Raw genomic sequence first — 20,628 nt, forward strand, 5'->3', positions numbered from 1 at the left:
GCCTTCAGAATAAACCAACCTTTTATCATCTAAAAATAAAACCTCCCTTCAGCATATTTGAATAATAGAAATGGAAAAGAAAATAGAATTATTTTAGCCATTACCAAACATACTCTTGCGCATTTTTCCTGCTCCAAATTTCAACATTATTCTCGTGCAAACCAAAGTGGTTTGGACTGTGAGGTGTTTGTCTTTGGTTTAGTGTGTGTGTGTGTGTGTGTGTGTGTGTGTGTGTGTGTGTGTGTGTGTGTGTGTGTGTGTGCGCGCACAATTTATTACTGATGGAATTTGGATGTGACCAGCACCATGTTACACACACTCAACACAAAATGGCCACCAGCCTTGCCCTTATGAGAAACCTCGTGGTTTCTGAGAAATAGAAACTCCTGCACACCAGCACCAAACCTCTCCCTGATTACATCAGCCTTCCTTACAACCTATGTAAGCCCTCGCACTCTGACGCCAGTTGCTGCTCTCCATTTTGAGTGCAGCCCGGCAGATTCTTTTCCTTTAATAAAGCTTGATTGGTACCCGGTGTTTGGGCTCACATTCATCTTGGTGCTAAAACCCAGGGGGTCCAGGCTGTGACCTTTGGATGATCCCCTCTCTTGGGTTGATTGGCCCCCCCAGCCACCCTTCCTGGACCTGCTGAACCAGGTACCTCAGGGACTCTCTCCCTTTGCCGTTTCAGACCAACACATCCACCATCAGCCTCAATTCAGGGTGTGTCAGGGGGTCTGTCCTATTTCTACGGGTTCCCCTGACTACTTTCTATGACTACTGTCTACTTACCAAAGACCAGGCTACTTCCTGAAGACCAGGTGCCTGGCAGAGGGAACCCCTCTCATGCCCCCAGCTATTAGAGGATGCTCCTCTAGCTGGTCAGTGGCTTCCCTCTGGAAAAGGAGGTGCGCACCAATGACAATGCTCCTTGGTGTTCCCCTTCTTCAACTGGGACTGATCACCTCCTTTCTCACCTGCTAAATGGGATCCTCACAATCCAGACCTCCACGCTCTACACCCTTGGGCTGTCTCCTGGCCAATTTAAACTGAACCGTCTCATTTTCTACAATCCCTTGGCCTCCAGGGAGACATTAAACCTAAACATCTCATTTTCTCCCTGCTCTACACCTCTGGACTGTCTCCTGGCCAACCTCTTGGCCTCCGGGGAGATATTAAGGCAAATGCCTCATTTTCTACTGTAATCAGGTTTGGCCTAAATACAAACTAGACAATGGATCCCAGTGGCCAGAAAATGTAACTTTCAAATTGGGTACTCTCAGAGACCGAGACAACTTTTGTCACCGAAACGACAAAGCCAGAGAGATTCCTTATGTTCAAGCCTTCTTCTATATCCGATCTCATCCTTCTCTCTGTCAACACTATTCTACATCTCAAATTCTCCTAACTCATGCCTGACCTCCCCTTCTGGACTCGGATCAATCTTTTGATCCGTCAGACCACTCTGCTCCCCAACCACATCCTTATGCTCCAGATCCTCCACTAGCCCCTTCACCTTTTCCCTCTCTTTGTCCTCAGCCACTCAATCCCTCTCCTTTTTCCCCTTCATCAGGTGAGAACCCCACCTCAGTTTCAGCTCCTTTATACCCCCTCCATGAAGTGGCAGGGACAAAGGGAATTGTCTGGGTCCATATTCCCTTTTCTCTTTTTGATCTCTCCCAAATCAAAAAACGACTGGGATTTTTCCACTCCAACCTGGACACATATCTTAAGGAATTCAGATACCTCACCCAGTCTTACAATCTCACCTGGCAGCTTAATGTTTTCATGATTCCTACTTACACCTTGTCCCATGATGATAGGGAGCAGGTCTGGATAATGGCCCACCAACAGGCAGGCGAGGTACATGGCCAAAATAATAGGCAGCCTGTGGGAGCCACTGCCATCCCTCACATGGACCCAAATTGAGACTTCTGGGCCAGCCATGGTGACTGGGATCTCTGGGATAATATGATCACATACATGATTTATGGCCTCCAACAGTCTACGCACAAGTCAGTCAATTAGAGAAATCACACAGTGATCCACCAAAAATCCCGGCTAGTTCCTAACCCACCTCCCTGAGGCTTTACATAAATACACATGCATAGACCCAAACTCCCTTTCAGGCATGGCCCTCTTACACTCTCATTTTATTACGCAATGAGACCTCCTCAATGCAGCTTTCAAGGTTTTTAACAATAGAGAGGAGGAGGAGAGGAAGGATTGATACAAAAGAGATCAGGCCAAATATTAGCTCCTGGCTAATGCTATCCAGAGATCACACACTCCAAAGCTGGTGGCCTCTATGGGAACATCACCTGGGAACTGCTTCAAATGCAGTCAACCGGGCCACTGAGTACTGCCATATCCTAACCCCAGGCCCCCTCCCAGGCCCTGTCTGCACTGCAAAGAGCCAGGCCACTGGGGGCTTGACCATTTCTCTCATGAGGGAGGGAATGGCCCAGTCCCCAACTAACCCTTTGGCTTCATGGCCATCCTGACCAGAACTGCTTGGATTTGCCCAGGAGGAGGACTGAGATGCACAGGGCCTGAGGCCCCGAAGGAGATTACACATTTGAGCCCAGGGTAACTTGCCTTGTAGCAGGTAAGCCAATCTCTTTTGTCATCCATACAGGGGCCACTTACTATACCCTTCCTGAATATGCAGGACCAACAACCCATCCTCTATCACAGTAGTAGGGGTCATGGGATCAGAATAACACCCGTGGATCACTCAACACCTTTCCTGCAACCTACATCCACCCGATTCACACATACATTTTTAAAAATGCCTCAATGCCCAACCCTCTTACTGGGACAGGACATCCTTTCCAAATTCAAAGCTACTCTTACCCTAAACACCTCAACTCCAGCTACAATACTCCTGTTACAGGCTGCCCCAGACCTGGTACCTGAGGCTTCCAACCTTCCCTTCAACTCGGACAAGGTTAATCCTGTAATATGGGACAGTTCTTCGTCCTCCATTGCAATGCACCATTCCCCTATACTGGTTAAATTGCTGAATGCTTCTTTGTTTCCTAATGTCCCAGAATACCCCATCACTAACAAACACCTAATAGGCTTAAAACCCATCATACACAAACTCCTTTCTTCTCATCTCTTACGGCCTACCCACTCGGCTTTTATATTACCCACCCTTCTGGTTATAAAGCCTAATGGCTCATACCATTTAGTTCAAGACCTCAGGGCCTTTAATGTGGCCATTTTAACCATAACCCCAATTGTTTCTAACCCCTATACTCTTCTATCCATAAATCCCAACAACACCACATTTCTTCTCTGTACTTGACCTCAAAGATGCCTTTTTTTCTATCCCCTTACACCCTTCCTGTCAAAACCTGTTTACCTTCACTTGGACTGACCCTGATACACATGGTCCCCAACAACTCACCTGGACAGTACTGCCTCAGGGGTTTCAGGGTAGCCTCCACTTCTTCAGCCAGGCCTTAGCTCAAGACTTATCTGAACTTCCTCCAACCTCTACCACTTTAATACAATACGTGGATGACCTCCTCCTTTGTAGCCACTCTTATGAGGATTCACAGGCCCACACTGTTGCTCTCCTTAATTTCATGGCCTCCAGGGGATATTGAGTGTCCCCCAGCAAGTCCCAAATTTCTTCTCCTTCAGTCACCTATTTTGGAGTCCACCTCACCCTAACACCAGAGAAATAGTGATGGATTGCAAGAGTTTAATTTCTGAACTCCCTACTCCTACCACAAAAGGTGAAATCCTTTCTTTCTCGGGGCTTGCAGGGTATCTTTGCCCATGGATTCCTAACTCTGGTGTGCTAGCAAAACCACTTTATGAGGCAGCCAAAGGGTATCCTGCCATTCCCTTTGATCCCACAAAGCCCATTCATTCTCCATTTCAGTGATTAAAAGCCACTCTCCTTGTAGCCCCAGCTCTATCCCTACCAAACCTATTTCATCCTTTTATCCTGTACATCACTGAAACCCAAGGATTGGTGGTCAGGGTTTTAGGACAAGAGGCAGGAGATATCTCCTCCCCTGTTGCATACCTTTCCAAACAATTGGACACCACAGCTCGAGGATGGGCTCCCTGTTTATGGGCCTTGGTGGCAGCTGCCCTTTTAGCACAAAAAAGCTCTAAACTAACTTTTGGACAACAAACAGTCATTTGTTCCCCCCATCATCTTGAAGACCATCTCAGCCATGAGAACATGTTGACTCTCTCCCCTTCCCGCCTACAACTTATCCACCTTACCTTCATTGAAAATTCCCAGTTCTCCTTTAAACCTTGCCCTCCCTTAAATCCAGCCACTCTCATCCCAAAACACTCATGACCCTTGGAACATAATTCCATGGAGGCTTTAGACACTTTCTCAATCCCTTTCCACACACCTCCCCACATCCCATTACACAGCCCTAACATACATTGTTCATAGAATGCTGTGTCACCTCCACCCCCACCCCCTGGGTGGGTTATGCCATAGTAAATCTAACACAAACTATTGAGGCTGCCCCCTCTCCCCCTAACACCAATTCCCATCAGGCAGAGCTCATTGCCCTCACCAGCACTCTCACTCTGGCAAGTAACAAACGAGTCAATATATACACTGATTTTGAGTGTGCTCACCACATCCTACACTCCTGTGCGGCCATATGGAAGGAGAGAGAATACATGACCAATCAAGAAGGGCCCATAAAAAACGGACATCTTATCAAGATACTTCTTGAGGCTGCACAACTCCCAAACGAGGTTGGGTTATACACTACAGAGGACACCAAACGTCCAATGACCCCATAGCCCAGATAAACAAACTGGCAGATCTAACTGCAGAACAGGCTGCTCAATCACCAGACCCCCACTCTTCCTCTCCTGCTCAGTCCTTCTCATGGTCCCTATGCCCTTATCCCAATACAAACCCCAAGAAATACAACACCTCCCACAGTTGGGGGCACAGAGGAAGGACAACTGGTATACTGTCTCTGGTCACTATGTCCTCCCTACCACACAAACTGAGCAAATCCTTTTAGATTTCCATAATTGAGTTCATATAGGCTATGAAACCCTACTACACCTTCTTCAGCCTTTAAATGACTCTCCCCACATGGCCAGGTTACTTAAACAGATCACTCAAAATTGTCCTTTGTGTACTCGTTGCTCCAATCAAGGTGGCCTCCAAGTTCGGTCCTTTCCCCACCCACCAGGCCAGAGGATACACTCCTGGCCAGGATTGACAAATTCACTTTACTCACATACCTCCTCACAAAAGGACATACTATCTTCTAACCTTAGTAGATACCTTTTCAGGTTGGGTTGAGGCTTTTCCCTGCACTTCAGAGGATGCTACAGCAGTAATGCATGCTCTCACCTCAGGAATCATCCCTCGTTTTGGCTTGCCCAGAAGCCTCCTGTCTGATAACGGCCCAGCATTCATTTCCCAGGTTACACAACTCACAGTACAGGCTTTACATATCAAATGGGACTTACATATACCATATTGGCCTTGGTCATCAGGCAAAGTAGAAAAAGCCAATCACGTCATAAAAACACACCTCACCAAGCTGTCCTTGGAACTTCACCTCCTTTTAGACTCAAATTCTCCCTTTAGTACTCACTCGCTTGCAAGCTGACGTCCCCAAACCCACTGGCCTCAGCCCTTCAAACTTAGGTATGGCAGACCCTTCACCCTCACACCTCTCCCTTCCAGCTCATTGCCTTTAGGCCAGTATCTCCCTACTCATTAGGGATCTTCTTCAGGAACAGGCCAACCTTCTATTACCTCATCCTTTCCCCACCACCCCCTCAGACTTTAAACTGAGCCTAGGACAGCAAGTGTATATTCAAACCCGAATCCCAAAGCCTCTCTCACCATGTTGGGAAGGGCCTTGTACAGCACTTCTCACCACCCCCATGGCAGTAAAAGTACTAGGAAAGGCCTCTTGGTATCACTTATCCTTGGTAAACCTAGCACCTGAGACTTTACCCAAAGAATCTGTTAACACTAAGCCAGAGGGGTCCCTCTGCTCAACCCCAACCCAACATCTCCTTACACTTCATCCATTTTAGGACCCACAAAATTGAAAATCTCCAGGACCTCCACTCTTCCCCCAATCCCAGAAGAAGGATGATCTTTCCCCTGGTAATTGTCCTTTCACTCTTGCTGGCCTACTTCATGTCTTTCACACAGGAGCTGCTCCAAGACTGGTCCCGACCCACCACCTCCAGTGTTGAAGATGCTCTTGAGTGGGTAACTGAGTTAGCCTGGCAGGGCGCCTTCTGTGATTACAGCCCCAACAAGGTTACCCTCTACTCCTTTTTCCTACTATGCACCCTCTCAACGTCTCAGCCCCTGAACGCTTGCCTTTTCTCTTCCTCTTGCTTCTTTTCCTAACAGAGACATGTGCCACACCCTGTTCACAATGTATAACCAAGGTCTTGGTGGGTGGAAGGACACTTTCCAACCTCCTGGGTCAGCCACCCGGAATCTTCAGGGGAACCCTACAGGACACGTTCACATCCCAGACATACGTTCCCACAACATGCTATGACCAGACAATAGCCAATCATGTGCTTATGGGGTTAAAAACTACTGGACAGCTCTTTCCAAAGGGGATTCTGCTGGAGTCCAGTGCCCACCCAACAAAACATTTCTGCTTCACCTAAACCACTCACTGAGGCTATAGCAATGGGGGAGGACTTCAGGACAAAACACGTCAGACCCCTGACCATGATGGGACTTATCTTCCTTCTTGGTCCCTGGCTCTTTCGGTGTTTCTCTAATTTCTTACAGGAACATATGCAGGCATTCACCAACCAAAAGGTCGCCGAATTGTTCCTGGGAGGAGGATATCAGCCCCTGAGAACTGTTGACCCTTCACTAGAATACAGCCTACCCCCATGAAACCAATACTCCACCACCTAATTGTTTTATTTATTTCCTATCTTTGCACATCTCCAGCAGGAAGCAGCTTCAGAAGAATGAGACCTTCACCCCTTTTCCCTTATCTCTATACTTAAAAGGCAAGAATGGTGCATCTTGGATGTGACTGGCACCATCTTGGACGTGACTAGTGCCATTTTTCACACACTCAGCACAAAATGGCCACCAGCTTTTCCCTTACAAGAAACCTCGTGGTTTCTGAGAAATAGAAAGCAGCACCAAACCCCTCCACACCAGCACTAAACCCCTCCCTGATTACATCAGCCTTCCTTACAACCTATGTAAGCCCTCCCACCCTGACTCTGGTTGCTGCTCTCCATTTTGAGTGCAGCCTGGCAGATTCTTTTCCTTTGCTAAAGCTTGGTCGGTACCCGGCATTTCGGCTCAGTTTCTTTCCATTACCAGCGCAGATAACATGTTGGGGAAAGCAAAGTTTTGGATCCAAGCCTCTGAAAAGGCTAATCATTCTGAGACATGATTTGGTCTGTACTGGGGCCACTGTGCCTCCCCAAGGGACATTTGTCATTGTCTAGAAACAGTTTTGGAAACTGCATCTAGTGGGTAGAGGCCTGTGAAGTATGCATAAAGCAAATGTACTTCACAGGGCCTGGTTTTCAAAAGCCTTGTAGTTTCAAATATTGACCTTACAAAAATCGGGAAATTTCCCCCAGGCTATTGAGTCTCTGTTGTAAGATAAAGAGTTGTAACACAGCAAGGTTGCTGGCTCAAAGACAGACAAGTGACTGATTGATATGTAAAGTTACTGGGAAGCAGCTGTAAAAAGAGAACATTTGCTAAGATCAAGCTTTTGTTGGTGGATCACTTAATTGTCTAATGGAATGTCATCTGACTTCTTTTTACTGAAAGTTACCAGCCTATATTGTCACACTATAATCCCACCTATGTCTCTTGCTGTAACTTCCTGGGCTGGAGAATAAATACAAGAAGGGAACCCCAATTCATGGTTAATTTCCCAAATGAAAGGAATGCTTCTCTCTTGAGGGTTCTGGGAATAAACCACTTCGGGGCTTCTCACTGCTCAGAAGAGATGGGCTTTGAGTAATCCTTTGTGGCTCCATCACACAGGGGAAGAGAGGTGACAAATCCATGCGGGGCAAAGCAACAGAGGCCAAGAAGCTGCTAAACATTCTACACTGCATGGGACAATCCTCAGGACAAAGAATGACCTGGTGCTAAGTTCTAATAGTGCCAAAGTTGAGAAACCCTGCTCTGAAGGAAGAAACAGTAGGTGGTTAAGGAGTTTACAGAGAACTAAGTTCCATTTCAATCCAGTCCCAATGACCCAACTGAGAATAAGCAAAGCAGCATTTATGTCCCTGAATGTTTTTAAAAGTCGAATTCTCTCAGTTCTCTCTCCCTCCTTCTTAGACATCCAGTAGGCTACTATATAATTATAGCTATCAAATGCTTCCTCTTAAAAGATCAATTTCCTCGTACTTTAAAATCATTAAGAATCCACAAATGTCAAAGTGGTGATTTTCAAACTTTTTTCCTCTCCAAAAGGTAGTTTCTTGCTAAAGCAAAGCCTTACTAGAAACCTTAAGACAAAGACAGATGAGGAGAATATTAGCAAAAATTTATTCATAAGTTGCAATTTGAATTTAATTAATGTTGTTATCAATTAGAACTCTAAGGACATTTTACTCAACACAAAATTCTGAAACCAAAAACTGAGGCAAACATTATGATCTTCTATCAACTTGAACATCTAACTTTTTCAGCGGTTTGATTTGATTGCACCATATCAAGAAAATCTAGTTTTAAATGGCTAAGGAGCTGAAAATGTAATGGCTTTTAAGCAGTCCAGCTTGCCATCTCAGGACAGTCTTCACTTAAAGAGGGTAGGAGAACATTATTCTGAGCTCCACATACAAATGAGCTAACTGGTGTCAAGGTAATGAGTTGATGGGTTACTGTTTGGTAGCCAACACATTTGAGCATGCATAATTCTGATCACAGATTTTCACATGAATTTTGGAATGGTATTTGAATCACTTATTAGATGCCTGAAGCACCACGTTAGGGTTCCACAGAGCACGATGGGAAGACCACAGCGCTAGTCCCCACATGGAAAGAGTAGATTAGGAGAGCCAGCACCGGCTGATTGCCTTTCATGTTAAATGAACTTAAATGAGCTGGACAAATGAAACTGCACCTGTAATCTAAAGAGGTCATGTCATAATATGCATTGCCTCATAGCCAATGTTAGTAAGGGATTTAAAGTGACAAATTATCACATATTCAAAAATGCCATCCAGCCCAAGAGGACCAGTTATAATCAGTACAAGGCTACAGTGTTTAGTAACTAAATGAAAGGCACCATTAAAATATTAAAAGGAGAGGTGGATGATGAAACGTAAGAGTAGAGTCAATGTCAGCTATTGTAACTTTCCGTTTGTGCCCTGAAGTTGGCTGTAGACATCATGGACATCCTCCAGTTTCATCTTGTTTGATAAAGGATTTCCAAGCCCCAGAGCGCCCCAGCCTACCTTCCCAGGCCTACAGCAGGGCTTTACCTTCAGACAGCATGCTCAGGGCTTTGTCAGAAGTGTGTCCACTGACACGTGCCATCTTCCTGGAAGTGGTGTTTACACTGGGCACACAGGATCCCACTGGGGACGGGTAAGTTCCCTCAGCGACAGAGGTCGTCATAGATTCCCACTGGATCTCCATCCGGGGAGCCTGAAAATCCAGGCTGCATCCTGTCCAGCCATAGAAGGCCAGAGATAAGAAGAATCCTTGGGCTGGATTCAGTATCCCCTGGGAGAGAGGGAGGCAAGAAGACACATGGCACTCAGTGCAGTACAGCGGGAATTAGAGCATTCTGTCCTCAAAGTGCTAAACTCTGCCCAGGATGCCTACTGGGTGGCCCTCACTGAGGAGTGACCTCTTAGTTAGTTGGTTTGGCGCAAGGTAAAGATTGGCCCTAGTAGGTGCTGTACCTCAAAGCATGCCTGAAAATAGGGGTGGAGGAGCTGGCTGGTTTGTCCATTGGTTAGAGCATGGTGCTGATAACATAAAGGTCCAGGGTTTGATCCTTATACTGGCCAGCTGCCAGGAAAAAAAAAAGTGGAGGGGGAGAGTGGAGGGGAGGGAAGAGAGGAGGGAGAGGGGGAAAAGGGGGAGAGGAAGCAGAGAAAAGGAGAAAGGGGCAGGGCTGGCCCATGGCTCACTCGGGAGAATGCGGTGCTGATAACACCAAGGCCATGGGTGCGGATCCCATATAGGGATGGCCGGTTAGCTGACTGGCTGAGCGTGGTGCTGACAACACCATGCCAAGTGTTGAGATCCCCTTACAAGTCATTTTTTAAAAAAAGAAAAAAGAAAAAGGAGAAAGGGGGAGGGGAAGGGAGGGGGAAGAAGGTGGGGGGAGGAGATCCATGTGACCCAGGCAATGGAACCAAGCACGTTCTTGACTCTGCCTAAGGTGCTTTGCTTTCCTGTAGCTTTCTACCTTGCACTGTCAACTCAGAATTTGATTTAACAAATGTTGTTCAGGCAAAAGTGAGTCTGGGAAACATCACTCCATTTGTGTGGTTCCCTTGGTTAACTTCATGTGTTTGGTTTGTTAGCTTCAAACCAAAGCACAGAGACTGAGGAGGCTAGTGCTGTCCTCATTTTAAGGTTCTTGTGAATCAGATCTTTCCCAACTCAGAAGCAATGTAAGCATTAATTCTGTGTAGCACAGAGTGGACCTCTCCGCCAGTGGAGACTTCAGCTCATGCATGCCTTTCTTATTGTAAATGTAATATAATCAAAACACCGGGGGAGAAGTCTACCCATGGCGCTTCCACCCTATTATCATTTCTTGTATTTTCAGCCAATATTTTTATAGACATATGTGTTTATGTAGTTGTAACTGGTATAATTTCATATCCTACCTTGTCCACTTAATATCAGAAATTTCATAAGAGTCATTTAAAAAATCGGGGTAACATTCCACCAGGATGAAAGACTATAATTTACTTAACCACCCCCCCTTTTTTTTCAAATTTGGGTTTCCTATAATGCTTTATAATTATGGATAATGCTACTAGAAATTTCTTCATCCCTATGGCTTCTTCGTCGTCTGAAATACTCCTTCAATATAAAAGATCTGATATTGTGAGTCTGCCTGACAGTTTTGATGCACTGTGCCAAATTAATTTACCAGAGTTGTATCCATTTAATAATGATCCCAATAATGAATGAAACCTGGTAGCTTAGCACACAAAGGCCAGATATAGGTAGCCCAGGAAACTATTCAGCTCACTATATATTTATATGACAATACATCATACTTCTGCATGTTTTTTTTTTTTCCAAGCTGAAAATTTTAAATCTACCTACCATAATAAACCACGTGGTCTTGGCTGCACTTCTCACACCTTTCAAAGAGCCTCCATTGATATCTGGTTGCATTTCAAGATAGAATAAAAGGCTTTCATTGATGATATTTGACAACCAACTGTTAGAAAGAAAATGGCCCATGGGTAAAGAGAACATGCAACAAAATTCACTTTTAAACTCTGAGGTCAGGGAATGATTTCTACCAAGGCCTAAAATTCCTAATTCCTGGTGGAGGGAAGACCACTTCAGCAGTAAGAAAGCACAAGGAACCAGCACACCAAGAATTTAATTTAAGAACTATAACTCCTCGCAGTCTATAGCAGAGATCAGCAAATCCTTCCAATGGTAACACTCAGTGCCACTTCAGGGTATAAAGTTCTAGCACCGTGTCAAATAACCCAGAATTCATTCTTTGAGGAGTAACCCGAAGTTTCGATGTAGACCAAAACAAATCTTATTTTGACATTTTATGCTGGAACTTTAAAATGTTCCTCTTGGGGGTCAGTGAAGTTTGATATGATGAGCTGAGTGTATTTTTAGTGAGAGATAATTTAAGTCTCTCCTAGGAGGGTGTTCAAACAAATCTCCTAATATCAGATTAGTTATTAAGACCACAGAGGCTTGCCCTGTCCTGCAAAGTGTTGATTTGCTGCAGTGCAGGGTGTTCTAATTTCCACCATTTTTGCACTGGCTACAGGTCTACTTTCAAAGCATCCACCTGTCCTTTTGGGTAGGACACCAGTGATGAGGAAAACTGAAGAGCAAAATTGCTCAGCCTGTTCTCTGCCCTTCATGACTGAGGTATGAGTCTTTACACAGAAGATGTGCACTTGCTCCTCTGTGAGATACAGAAATTCTGGTGTCACGATTGAGGCACATGGGTGGATTTAGAAAGTATGATCAACTGCTTCATTTCCATTAATCCCAGCAATGGGATGAAATACTGGATGCATATGGTGGGGACATTTCAAAACTAAATCCGGGAGTTCTTGTTCTAAGAGCGTTATATATAATTTGCGTACATTTGGATATTCTTCCTGAAATTCATACACTCTGGACTTGCTCCACTGTCCTCCATGTATTTCCTCAAAGGGCACTTAACCACTGTTTCAAAGATTTCCTCTCCAAAGACTCCCCACTTTGGAACTTCCAGGTCACACATGGAAAAGCAAAAGGGCAAACCATTTGCATGTCCCTTACCACAAGCAATAAAAAATAAAAAAATAGAAGAAAGGTTACCAAATAATTAAAACCAGCATTATTTTGAAAAATCGGATCTTGATCACAGCTCCCATCCATCGCTCGTTCTCCGTGTAAAGGCCTTGTCGTCCTTTTAGTAAAGAGGCCACTGGGAGGAACAGAAGGGAACCACACACAGTGTTCATTATTTCTGTTTACTGAGTACAGAGAGCAGAATCAGAGCAGATGTGAGCCCATAATCAAAACCAGAGAGCATGAGGCAAAGCAAGCTACTGACCTCCATGCCTCACAACTTCCAAGTTGGAGTCCTCCTAGACTCTAAGGAATATATATTTTTAAAATTTTTACTTTGAAGCAATGTTAGATTGACTTAAAAATTGCAAAGGTAGCTCAGAAAGCTTCTGTATACCTTATACTCTTTGCCCAGCTTCCCCCAGTGTTAACAATTTACACAACCACAGGACGTTTGTCACAAATAAGAAATTAACAGTGATATGAACTAAACTTCCAGTTTTACTTGGATTTTACTAGTACAGGGACTATATTTATAAAGGTTTATTTTCTCTAATATAAAAATAATACACACCTGTTATTTTAAAATACTTAACTATTTTAAGTTTCTCCTTATAGACAAGTTAGAAAGTATAAAAGTTTACAGAAGAATTAATGACCCATGGTCCCTCCACCCAGAGACAACCAATGTTAGCGTTTTACTGTATTTCTTTTCAGTCCTTTTTTCTATGAGTCATTTTCATTGGTTTGACATACTTAAATCACTACTTTTTACTTAATTTTGTAAAAAAAATTCCTGTGTTTAATGCACCATATTTAAATGTAGATATAAAAAGCCTGGTCCAAATAGCAGCAATAATTTCCTGCTCCTAGTGGTAGAGTACTTTAAACAATGTTTTAAAATTCTAAAATCAACAGCTGATCCTCAAACAACCCTTCTGTGAAGGCAAACTTCCTTATGCCCATTCTGCCCTTGAGGGATCCACAGCAGGCCGAGGAAGCTGGACACTTGCTCCAGGTCACCCTTCCTTGAAGAGGTGGTAGGGGCTGGAATGGAAATCCCCAGTCCCAGCCCAGAGGTCTTTCCCTAACATTCTACTGACTCACGATACTCCTCTTATCCAGTTCTTCCCATTGCATCTGGCTCATTTCCTGTTTCCTGCCCATCTGAGAAAAGACACAAGCCAAGAGCATCATGGGAGTGGCCAGGCTCCAGACTCCTCAGTCTTTGCTGCATCTCTTCCCCCCACCCCTTCTCTCCCCTTCTGCTCCTACCTCACCTCCACAGTTTCCTAAGGCCATTCCTGGGAGCCTCTAAGGTGTGCCAAGGGCAGACCCAGGATGAGCCCAGCACAGAAATGAAAGGCCAACTTGTCATGGCCTTGAGCTAACAAACGTTGACAGAGAACGTGTGTGGTCCATGACTAAACAGCCTTGCTCATTTTCATTTCTTAAACCTGTTTACTTTATCCAACTGTATTCTGCTTATGCCTCTGGAGGATGATGAATGGGATCCACTGTCCTGGATAATTCCAGAAGGATGACATGCCATTATCTGAGCCCCAGACATGGGGTCCTACCCAGTGTCCATGTACCCAGAGAACTTCCCTATTATTTACCTGCCGTCACTGTCTTTTGGAACAGGATGGGGTTGGTCACAAGGACAAGGAGCAGTGGCAAGTACGTGGTGACATAGTGGGGGATGGTGTGGTCCAGACCCCTTTCACACCTGAGGGAAGAAAACTGAGTCATTCTTCTTGAATGCAAAGCTTTGGCTAAAACATGCAGACTTATCTGGAAGCCGAGATAAGAGGGTGAGGGCGAAAAGGGAAATGCATAAATCTACTTCTGACCCTGCCAAAAGGAAATCTGACTCATTCCTCATGTCTGAGAACAAGCAATAAGGTGCAGGAGAATAAGGAAATCAATCATGTTTCTGTCTCGTAAATGGGAGGACCTGTAAGGCATTTAAGGAAAAGACACTCTGGGGTAGGAGATTCCCTACATGTGGTCTCTTCAAGGAAAAAATCACAAAATTCAAGTAGAAACAAAGGCACTCAACTAGTTAGGTTTTGAGCACTTACTACATGCTACACATTAGCCAGTAGCATGAATGACATCTCGTCCCTCTCCCTGAGCAACTCAAAATACCTGAGCTTCATATTTCAAAGGAAATTTGTTCTCATGATTATGGATATCAATTGTTTCTGTGATTCTTTTCAGGGAAAAGGACAAGGTTTTATACTGATGAGTCATAGGCATTGCCGGTCACCGTAGGATGTGTGGGGAGCCACACAGTGGATGTTACCAAGTAGGAACTATCAGCTAAGAAATGCATAATGTAGGAGAGAAGAAAAATGGTGCAGAGGCAGAGAGAACCAAGGCAAAGGGGAGAGAAGATGGAGCAGGCCCAACCAAAGGGGCAGGCAGAAAAGCAGATGACAGCCAGCCCCTGTGGCCACAGAAGGTGAAATGATAAAAACAAAAGCACTTTTAATATTCATGGAGCGTTCAAACCAACAGGAAAAAAATGGCAGAAAATATGAAAAATCAGGCAGGAAAAATGCAATACCCATCTTGCCATAGGAAGGATTTCCATGCTGCCACCTCCTTTTTAACAGGCACTTTCATCTTCAGCTATGAAGGCTGCAATGCAGTCTGGAAAGGCTCAAGGGGAGAAAGGGAGACAAGGAGCAAGAGAAGTGACTCCACTGCCAAAACAGAAAGTACATGCAAATGAGAGTGAGCCTGCAAGCTTGAAAGACACCAAAGGCTCTAGGTTGGGAGATGTGAGTACTAAGAGCTGATTTTGGATTAAGATGCTTCCTGAAGACCTGACAGCACCTCGGGGCACCTTGTGAGCCCCCCAGGAATCACGCCCTTAGGCTCAGATTCCACTTTGCCAGGGGTCTCCAGGGTCCCTCAGGTGAGGGCAAGCGACAGAAACTCCCTTTCCAATTAAGTGCGTTCTCTTATAGCAGCTGCTGACACTGTATCTGCCCTGTTCAAGTTCTCCAGGAAAGAGAGCGCACGAATGGATCTACACGGAGCTCCTGTGAGTATTCACCGTTGATAAGGCAAAACCAGTTTGGAGACCTCTAACTGAGTAGCTGAAAGAAATTGAAAAAGAAGGGGGAGAAATGATCTACACCGTGGGCCAGCAATTTTTTTCTGTAAAGGGACAGATAGTAAATATTTTCTGCTTTGTGGGTCATACCACAGTCTCTGTCACAACGACTCTACTCTGATGTTGTAGTGCAAAAGCAGCCATAGACAGTACATAAAAAAATGGGCTGTGTTCCAATAAAACTTTATGTACAAAATCAGGCAAAGGGCCAAATTTATCCTGAGGGCTGTGCTGTGCTGATCCCAGTCCACACAGCCCTAAAATCACAGGTACTGCTCACCTGTTTTCCAGTTTTCCATAGGAAGTTAGAGTATATGTCCTTGCAGGTGCCTTGAGGCCTTGTAAATGGTTGCATTGATGGGATTTTAAACTTGAAGAAATGCCTGAAACAGTTTCAATGGCCACATCTTCCTGCATCTGTGTTCAGGGTAGCCAAGAGTGCAGGATGGAAGAAAAGGGAGAAAGCGCAGGAAGCAGAGGCACAGAATTAGCTCCTCCCAGAGCTCCCGTTTGCTTCTCATCTCGAACTCCTGCTTAAAATGTTAAACTCACCTGCTCCTCCAGAGGAAGCGTGAAGAATAGAAATTAAAGAGTGGGCATGAGGAAGCTTCACCAATACGGAGAGGATATACCAAAAGCTTTGCATACCTGCTGTGAGCACGCAAACGAGAAAAGCAGAGGCCGGGAAGGAAATCACGGGTGCAAGGCCCTGCAGCGAGCCCTGCAGGTCGTGATTGTGAGTGGCCTCACATGGCACAAGACATAGGGGTGACCTGCAAGGCCACCCCTGTGGGTCAGGGCATGTCCATTTCCTGCAGAACACAGAATGGGCCTGGGGTTGGAACACCTGGGCTGCCAGGCGTGCTGGCTTAACTGGACACAGAAGGGTAGTAAAGCATGACAGCTCCCTCCAGGCAGAGTAGGGTGGCCAGGCCCCAGGCCATGATGTGGTACAGCAGGATGGTGCTGGAGAGGAAAATGCAGGCAGCAACAGCATAGGGGGACAAAAAAGTCCCCTGTGAGACCACCAGACTGCTTCCATGCCCTGGAAAGGTCAGGGAAGTACACACACAGCAAAACCCTTCTACAGAGAGTGTCCTTATGTTGCTACTGAGGTTGTGGATTGTTGTTTTTTGGTTTTTCTCAATTAAGGTGAAATGCATGAAACAATTCAGTGGCACTTAGTACATTTGCAATGTCATGCAACCACCTCTGCCTAGTTCCAATGCATTTTCATCCCTCCCAAAGGAGACCCCATACCATTAAACAGTCACTTCCCATCCCCCCACCCCCAACCCCTGGCAACTGCTGCTTCCTGCTACTTTCCATCTCTGTGAATTTGCCCATTCTGGACATTTTATATAGATGGGATCATAAAGTATGTGGCCTTTTGTGTCTGGCTTCTTTCACTTAGCATAATATTTTTGAGGTTCATCCATGTGACACAATGTGTCAGAACTTCATTCCTTTTTATTGGTGAATAATATTATGCTATATGGTTATATCATATTTTGTTTATTCATTCATTCGTCAATGGATATGTAGTTTGTTCCACCTGTTAGCTATTGCGAATGGTGCTGCGATGAACATGCATGTGCAAGTGTTTCTCTGAGTCATTGCTTTCTTTTCATTTGGGTTTACATATAGGAGTGGAGTTGCTGGGTCAGATGGTATTTCTACATTTAACTTTTTGAGGAAAAACCAAACTACTTCCTGCAGCAAATGTACCGTTTTACATTCCCACAAGCAATGTACAAAGATTCCAGTTCCTCCATATCTTTGTCAACACTTGCTATTTTCCACTTTTGATTTTAGCCAGCCTGGGGGACTGGCTGCTAATTTTGAGTCTTGATCTAAATGGGACCCACTTTCAATAAAACCATGGAATAGACAATTCCATCTCTAGTGCCCTCTGAACAAATTTTTCAGTTCCCATCTACTATATACTGAATGTTTGTGTCCCCTCTCACACATAAATTCCTATGTTGAAATTCTAACCCCCAAGTTGATGGTGTTAGAAGGTGGAACCTTTGGGTGGAAATGAGGTCATGAGGGTGGAGCCCTCATGAATGAGATTAATGCCCTTATAAAAGAGAACCCAGAGAGCTCCCTCATCCCTTCCACCATGTGAGGACACAGTGAGAAGGCACCATCTGTGAACCAGGAAGTGTGCCCTTATCAGACACCAAATCTTCTGGCACCTTGATCTTAAACATCTAGCCTCCAGAACTGTGAGCAATAAATGTCTGTTGTTTATAAGCCACCCAGTCTGTGGAACTTTGTTAGAGCAGCCCAAATTAGCTAAGACAATATCTCAGAGTCCTGGTACCTGTGCCTTGCTCCTCTCAACCCTCCAGGCCCACTCAGCCTCCCTCTTATCCACAGCCTGCTAGCCTAATCCCAGGAAGATGCCCTGAGGCCAAAACACCTGGTGATTACTAGCAGCATGATCTGGGCCGAACCCTCTTCTCAGATCCTTGGGATGCTCTTAGCCACAGGAAAGATAAAACTCTCAATGGCCTGCCTGTGCCACTATAGTCAGGGCCAGTGGACATCAGGCCATGCAGCTGTCCGAGAACTGTAAACCAAATAAACTTCTGTTCTTAATAAATTACCCAGTCTCAGGTATTCTTTTACAGTAACACAAAAATGGACTAATGCAGAAAATTGGTACCAAGGAGTGGGGTGTTGCTATACATTAGCTAAAAATGTAGAAGCGCCTTTGGAACTGGGCAATGGGCAAAGGTTGGAGGAGATTGGAGGAACTAAAAGAAGACAAGAAGATGAGGGAAAGTTTGGAACATTTTAGAGATTGGTTAAATGGTTGTGACCAGAATGTTGATAGAAATGTGGACAGTAAAATTCATGCTGATGATGAGGTCTCAGGTAGAAAAGAGGAACTTATCGGGAATTGGACAAAATACCACCTTTGCTACACCATAGTAAGGAACTTGGCTGCATTGTGTTCATGCCCTAGGACTTTGTGGAAGGTGGGACTGAAGAGCTTTGAACCAGAATGTTTGGCAGAAAAAATTTCTAAGCAGCAATGCATTCAGGAAGCTGCATAGTATTTGCAATAACCATAACTCAGCAGTTATGGCAGAAAAGGCATGATGTAAAGCCAGAATTTAAAAGAGAAGCAGAGCATAAAGATTTAGAAAATTTGCAGCCTGGCCATGTGGTAGAGAAGCAGAGAGCAGGAGAAAAACGCAAGGGTGAAGCAGATAGACTGGTTGGTAAGGACATTAGCTTGGTGGTGAGGCAGCCAGGTGCTAACAGGCAAGACAATGGGAGAAAAGCCATGATGACATTTCAGAAATCTGGAAGGGCACCTCTCCCACCACACACCCCTGAGGCATAGGAGACCCAAGGTGTCCCAGAGAACAGACCTGGGGCACCACTTCCCTCAGGGACCCACTCCCTGCATCCCAGCTGCTCCAGCTGGAGCATCCCTGCCTCAAGCAGCCCCAAGTGCGGTTTGTGTAACACCTCTGGAGAACAGAAGCTGGAAACCTTTTTTTGAAGGTTAATTCTAGGTGCCAACTTGGTTAGATGAAGGAATGCTGAGAAACCTGGTAAAACTATCTTTTCAGGTGCGTCCATGAGGGTGTTTCCAGCAGAGATTACTATGAGAGTCTGAGTGAACCGGGTGGGAAAGACCCACCCTCAGTGTGGGTGGGAACCATCCAATCTGCTGGGGACCCAGAGAGAACAAAAGACAGAGGAAAGAGGTGAAGCTCTCTTGATCTGCTGGAGCTGGGATAAACTCTTCTCTCCTGTCTGTGGACATCAGAGCTTGAGACTCTTCAGCTTTAGGGATCCAGGACTTACACCAAGAATACCATCAGCTTCCCTGGTTTTGAGGCCTTTAGACTTGGAGTGAGCCACGCTACTGGAATGTAGCTTATAGACAGCCTATCGAGGGACTTTTCTTCATAGCCATGTGAGCTAATTCTCCTAATAAATCCCTCTCATATAACTATAATATATTCTATTGATTCTGTCTCTCTGGAGATCCCTGACTAATACACTTGGTGGCATCCACATCATGTTAAGTCTTCAGGCTGGCAGAACATGAGAGCTGTGGAGGTATGGCAGCCTCCACCCCAATTTCAGAGGATGTACAGAAAAGCCTGGGGCCCAGGCAGATACCTGCCACACATGTGGAGCCACTGCAGAGGCCATCTACTAGAGCAATGCCAAGCAGGAAAGTGGGATTGGAGCTCCCACAGAGACCCCCCCAACAGAGAAATGTCTAGGAGAGCCAACACAGCAGGGCTGCCACCAGGACCCCAGAGCTGTAGGGCAACTGGCAACATAGAACACCCACCTGGAAAAGCTGCAGGCACCAGTGCAGCTCAATGGGCTATGCCTTGCACAGCACTGGGAGTGTGGCTGCCCAGTGCTTTGGGGGCCCAGATGCTCCATTGTGCCCAAGATGCAGGACTTGGAGTCAAAGAAGATTATTTTGGAGCTTTAAGACTTATTGTCTATCCTGATGTGCTTTGGGCTTGTTTGGGGCCTGTTTCTCCTTTCTTCTGCCCTAGTCCTCCCTTTTGAAATGGGAATGTGTAGCCAGTGTCTGTTCCACTATTGTATCTTGGAAGTAGATAAATTTGGTTTTGATTTTTACAGGTTCATGGCTGGAAGTTTTGCCTTTGGTCTCAGATGAGACTTTGGACTTTGAAGTTGGTGCTGGAACAAGCTACGACTTTTGGGACTGCTGGGATGGAATAATTGTATTTGTATGTGACAGTGACATGAGTTTTGGGGGGCCAGGGGCAGAATGATAGTTTGGATGTCTTGCCCCCACCAAAACTCACATGGAAATCTGACCCCAATGTGGCAGTGTCGGGAGCTATTTGAGTCATGGGGTGGATCCCTCATGAATGGATTAATGCTCTCCCTGGGGCAGGGGGGATTAATGAGTGAGTTCTCACTCTATTAGTTCCCATGAGAGCTCGTTGCTTAAAAAGACCCTGGCACCTCCTCTCTCTCTCTCTCT

At 45.3% G+C, this 20,628-nt stretch overlaps 1 protein-coding gene across 1 annotated transcript in view; it reads right to left on the reverse strand.

Annotated features, from left to right (window-relative positions):
- LOC134367168 (G-protein coupled receptor 143-like) overlaps positions 1 to 20,628 on the reverse strand; it is a 363,716-nt gene that overhangs the window by 10,980 nt on the left and 332,108 nt on the right. Inside the window, exons 5-8 of the mRNA XM_063083820.1 lie at positions 14,116 to 14,225; positions 12,524 to 12,632; positions 11,285 to 11,402; positions 9,472 to 9,715 (exon numbers count right to left, since the gene is read on the reverse strand). Coding sequence (XP_062939890.1) covers positions 9,472 to 9,715; positions 11,285 to 11,402; positions 12,524 to 12,632; positions 14,116 to 14,225 — 581 coding nt within the window. The remainder of the gene's footprint in view (positions 1 to 9,471; positions 9,716 to 11,284; positions 11,403 to 12,523; positions 12,633 to 14,115; positions 14,226 to 20,628) is intronic.

This window comes from Cynocephalus volans, chromosome X (assembly GCF_027409185.1).
Source record: "Cynocephalus volans isolate mCynVol1 chromosome X, mCynVol1.pri, whole genome shotgun sequence".
In the NCBI taxonomy this organism is placed as follows: domain Eukaryota; kingdom Metazoa; phylum Chordata; class Mammalia; order Dermoptera; family Cynocephalidae; genus Cynocephalus; species Cynocephalus volans.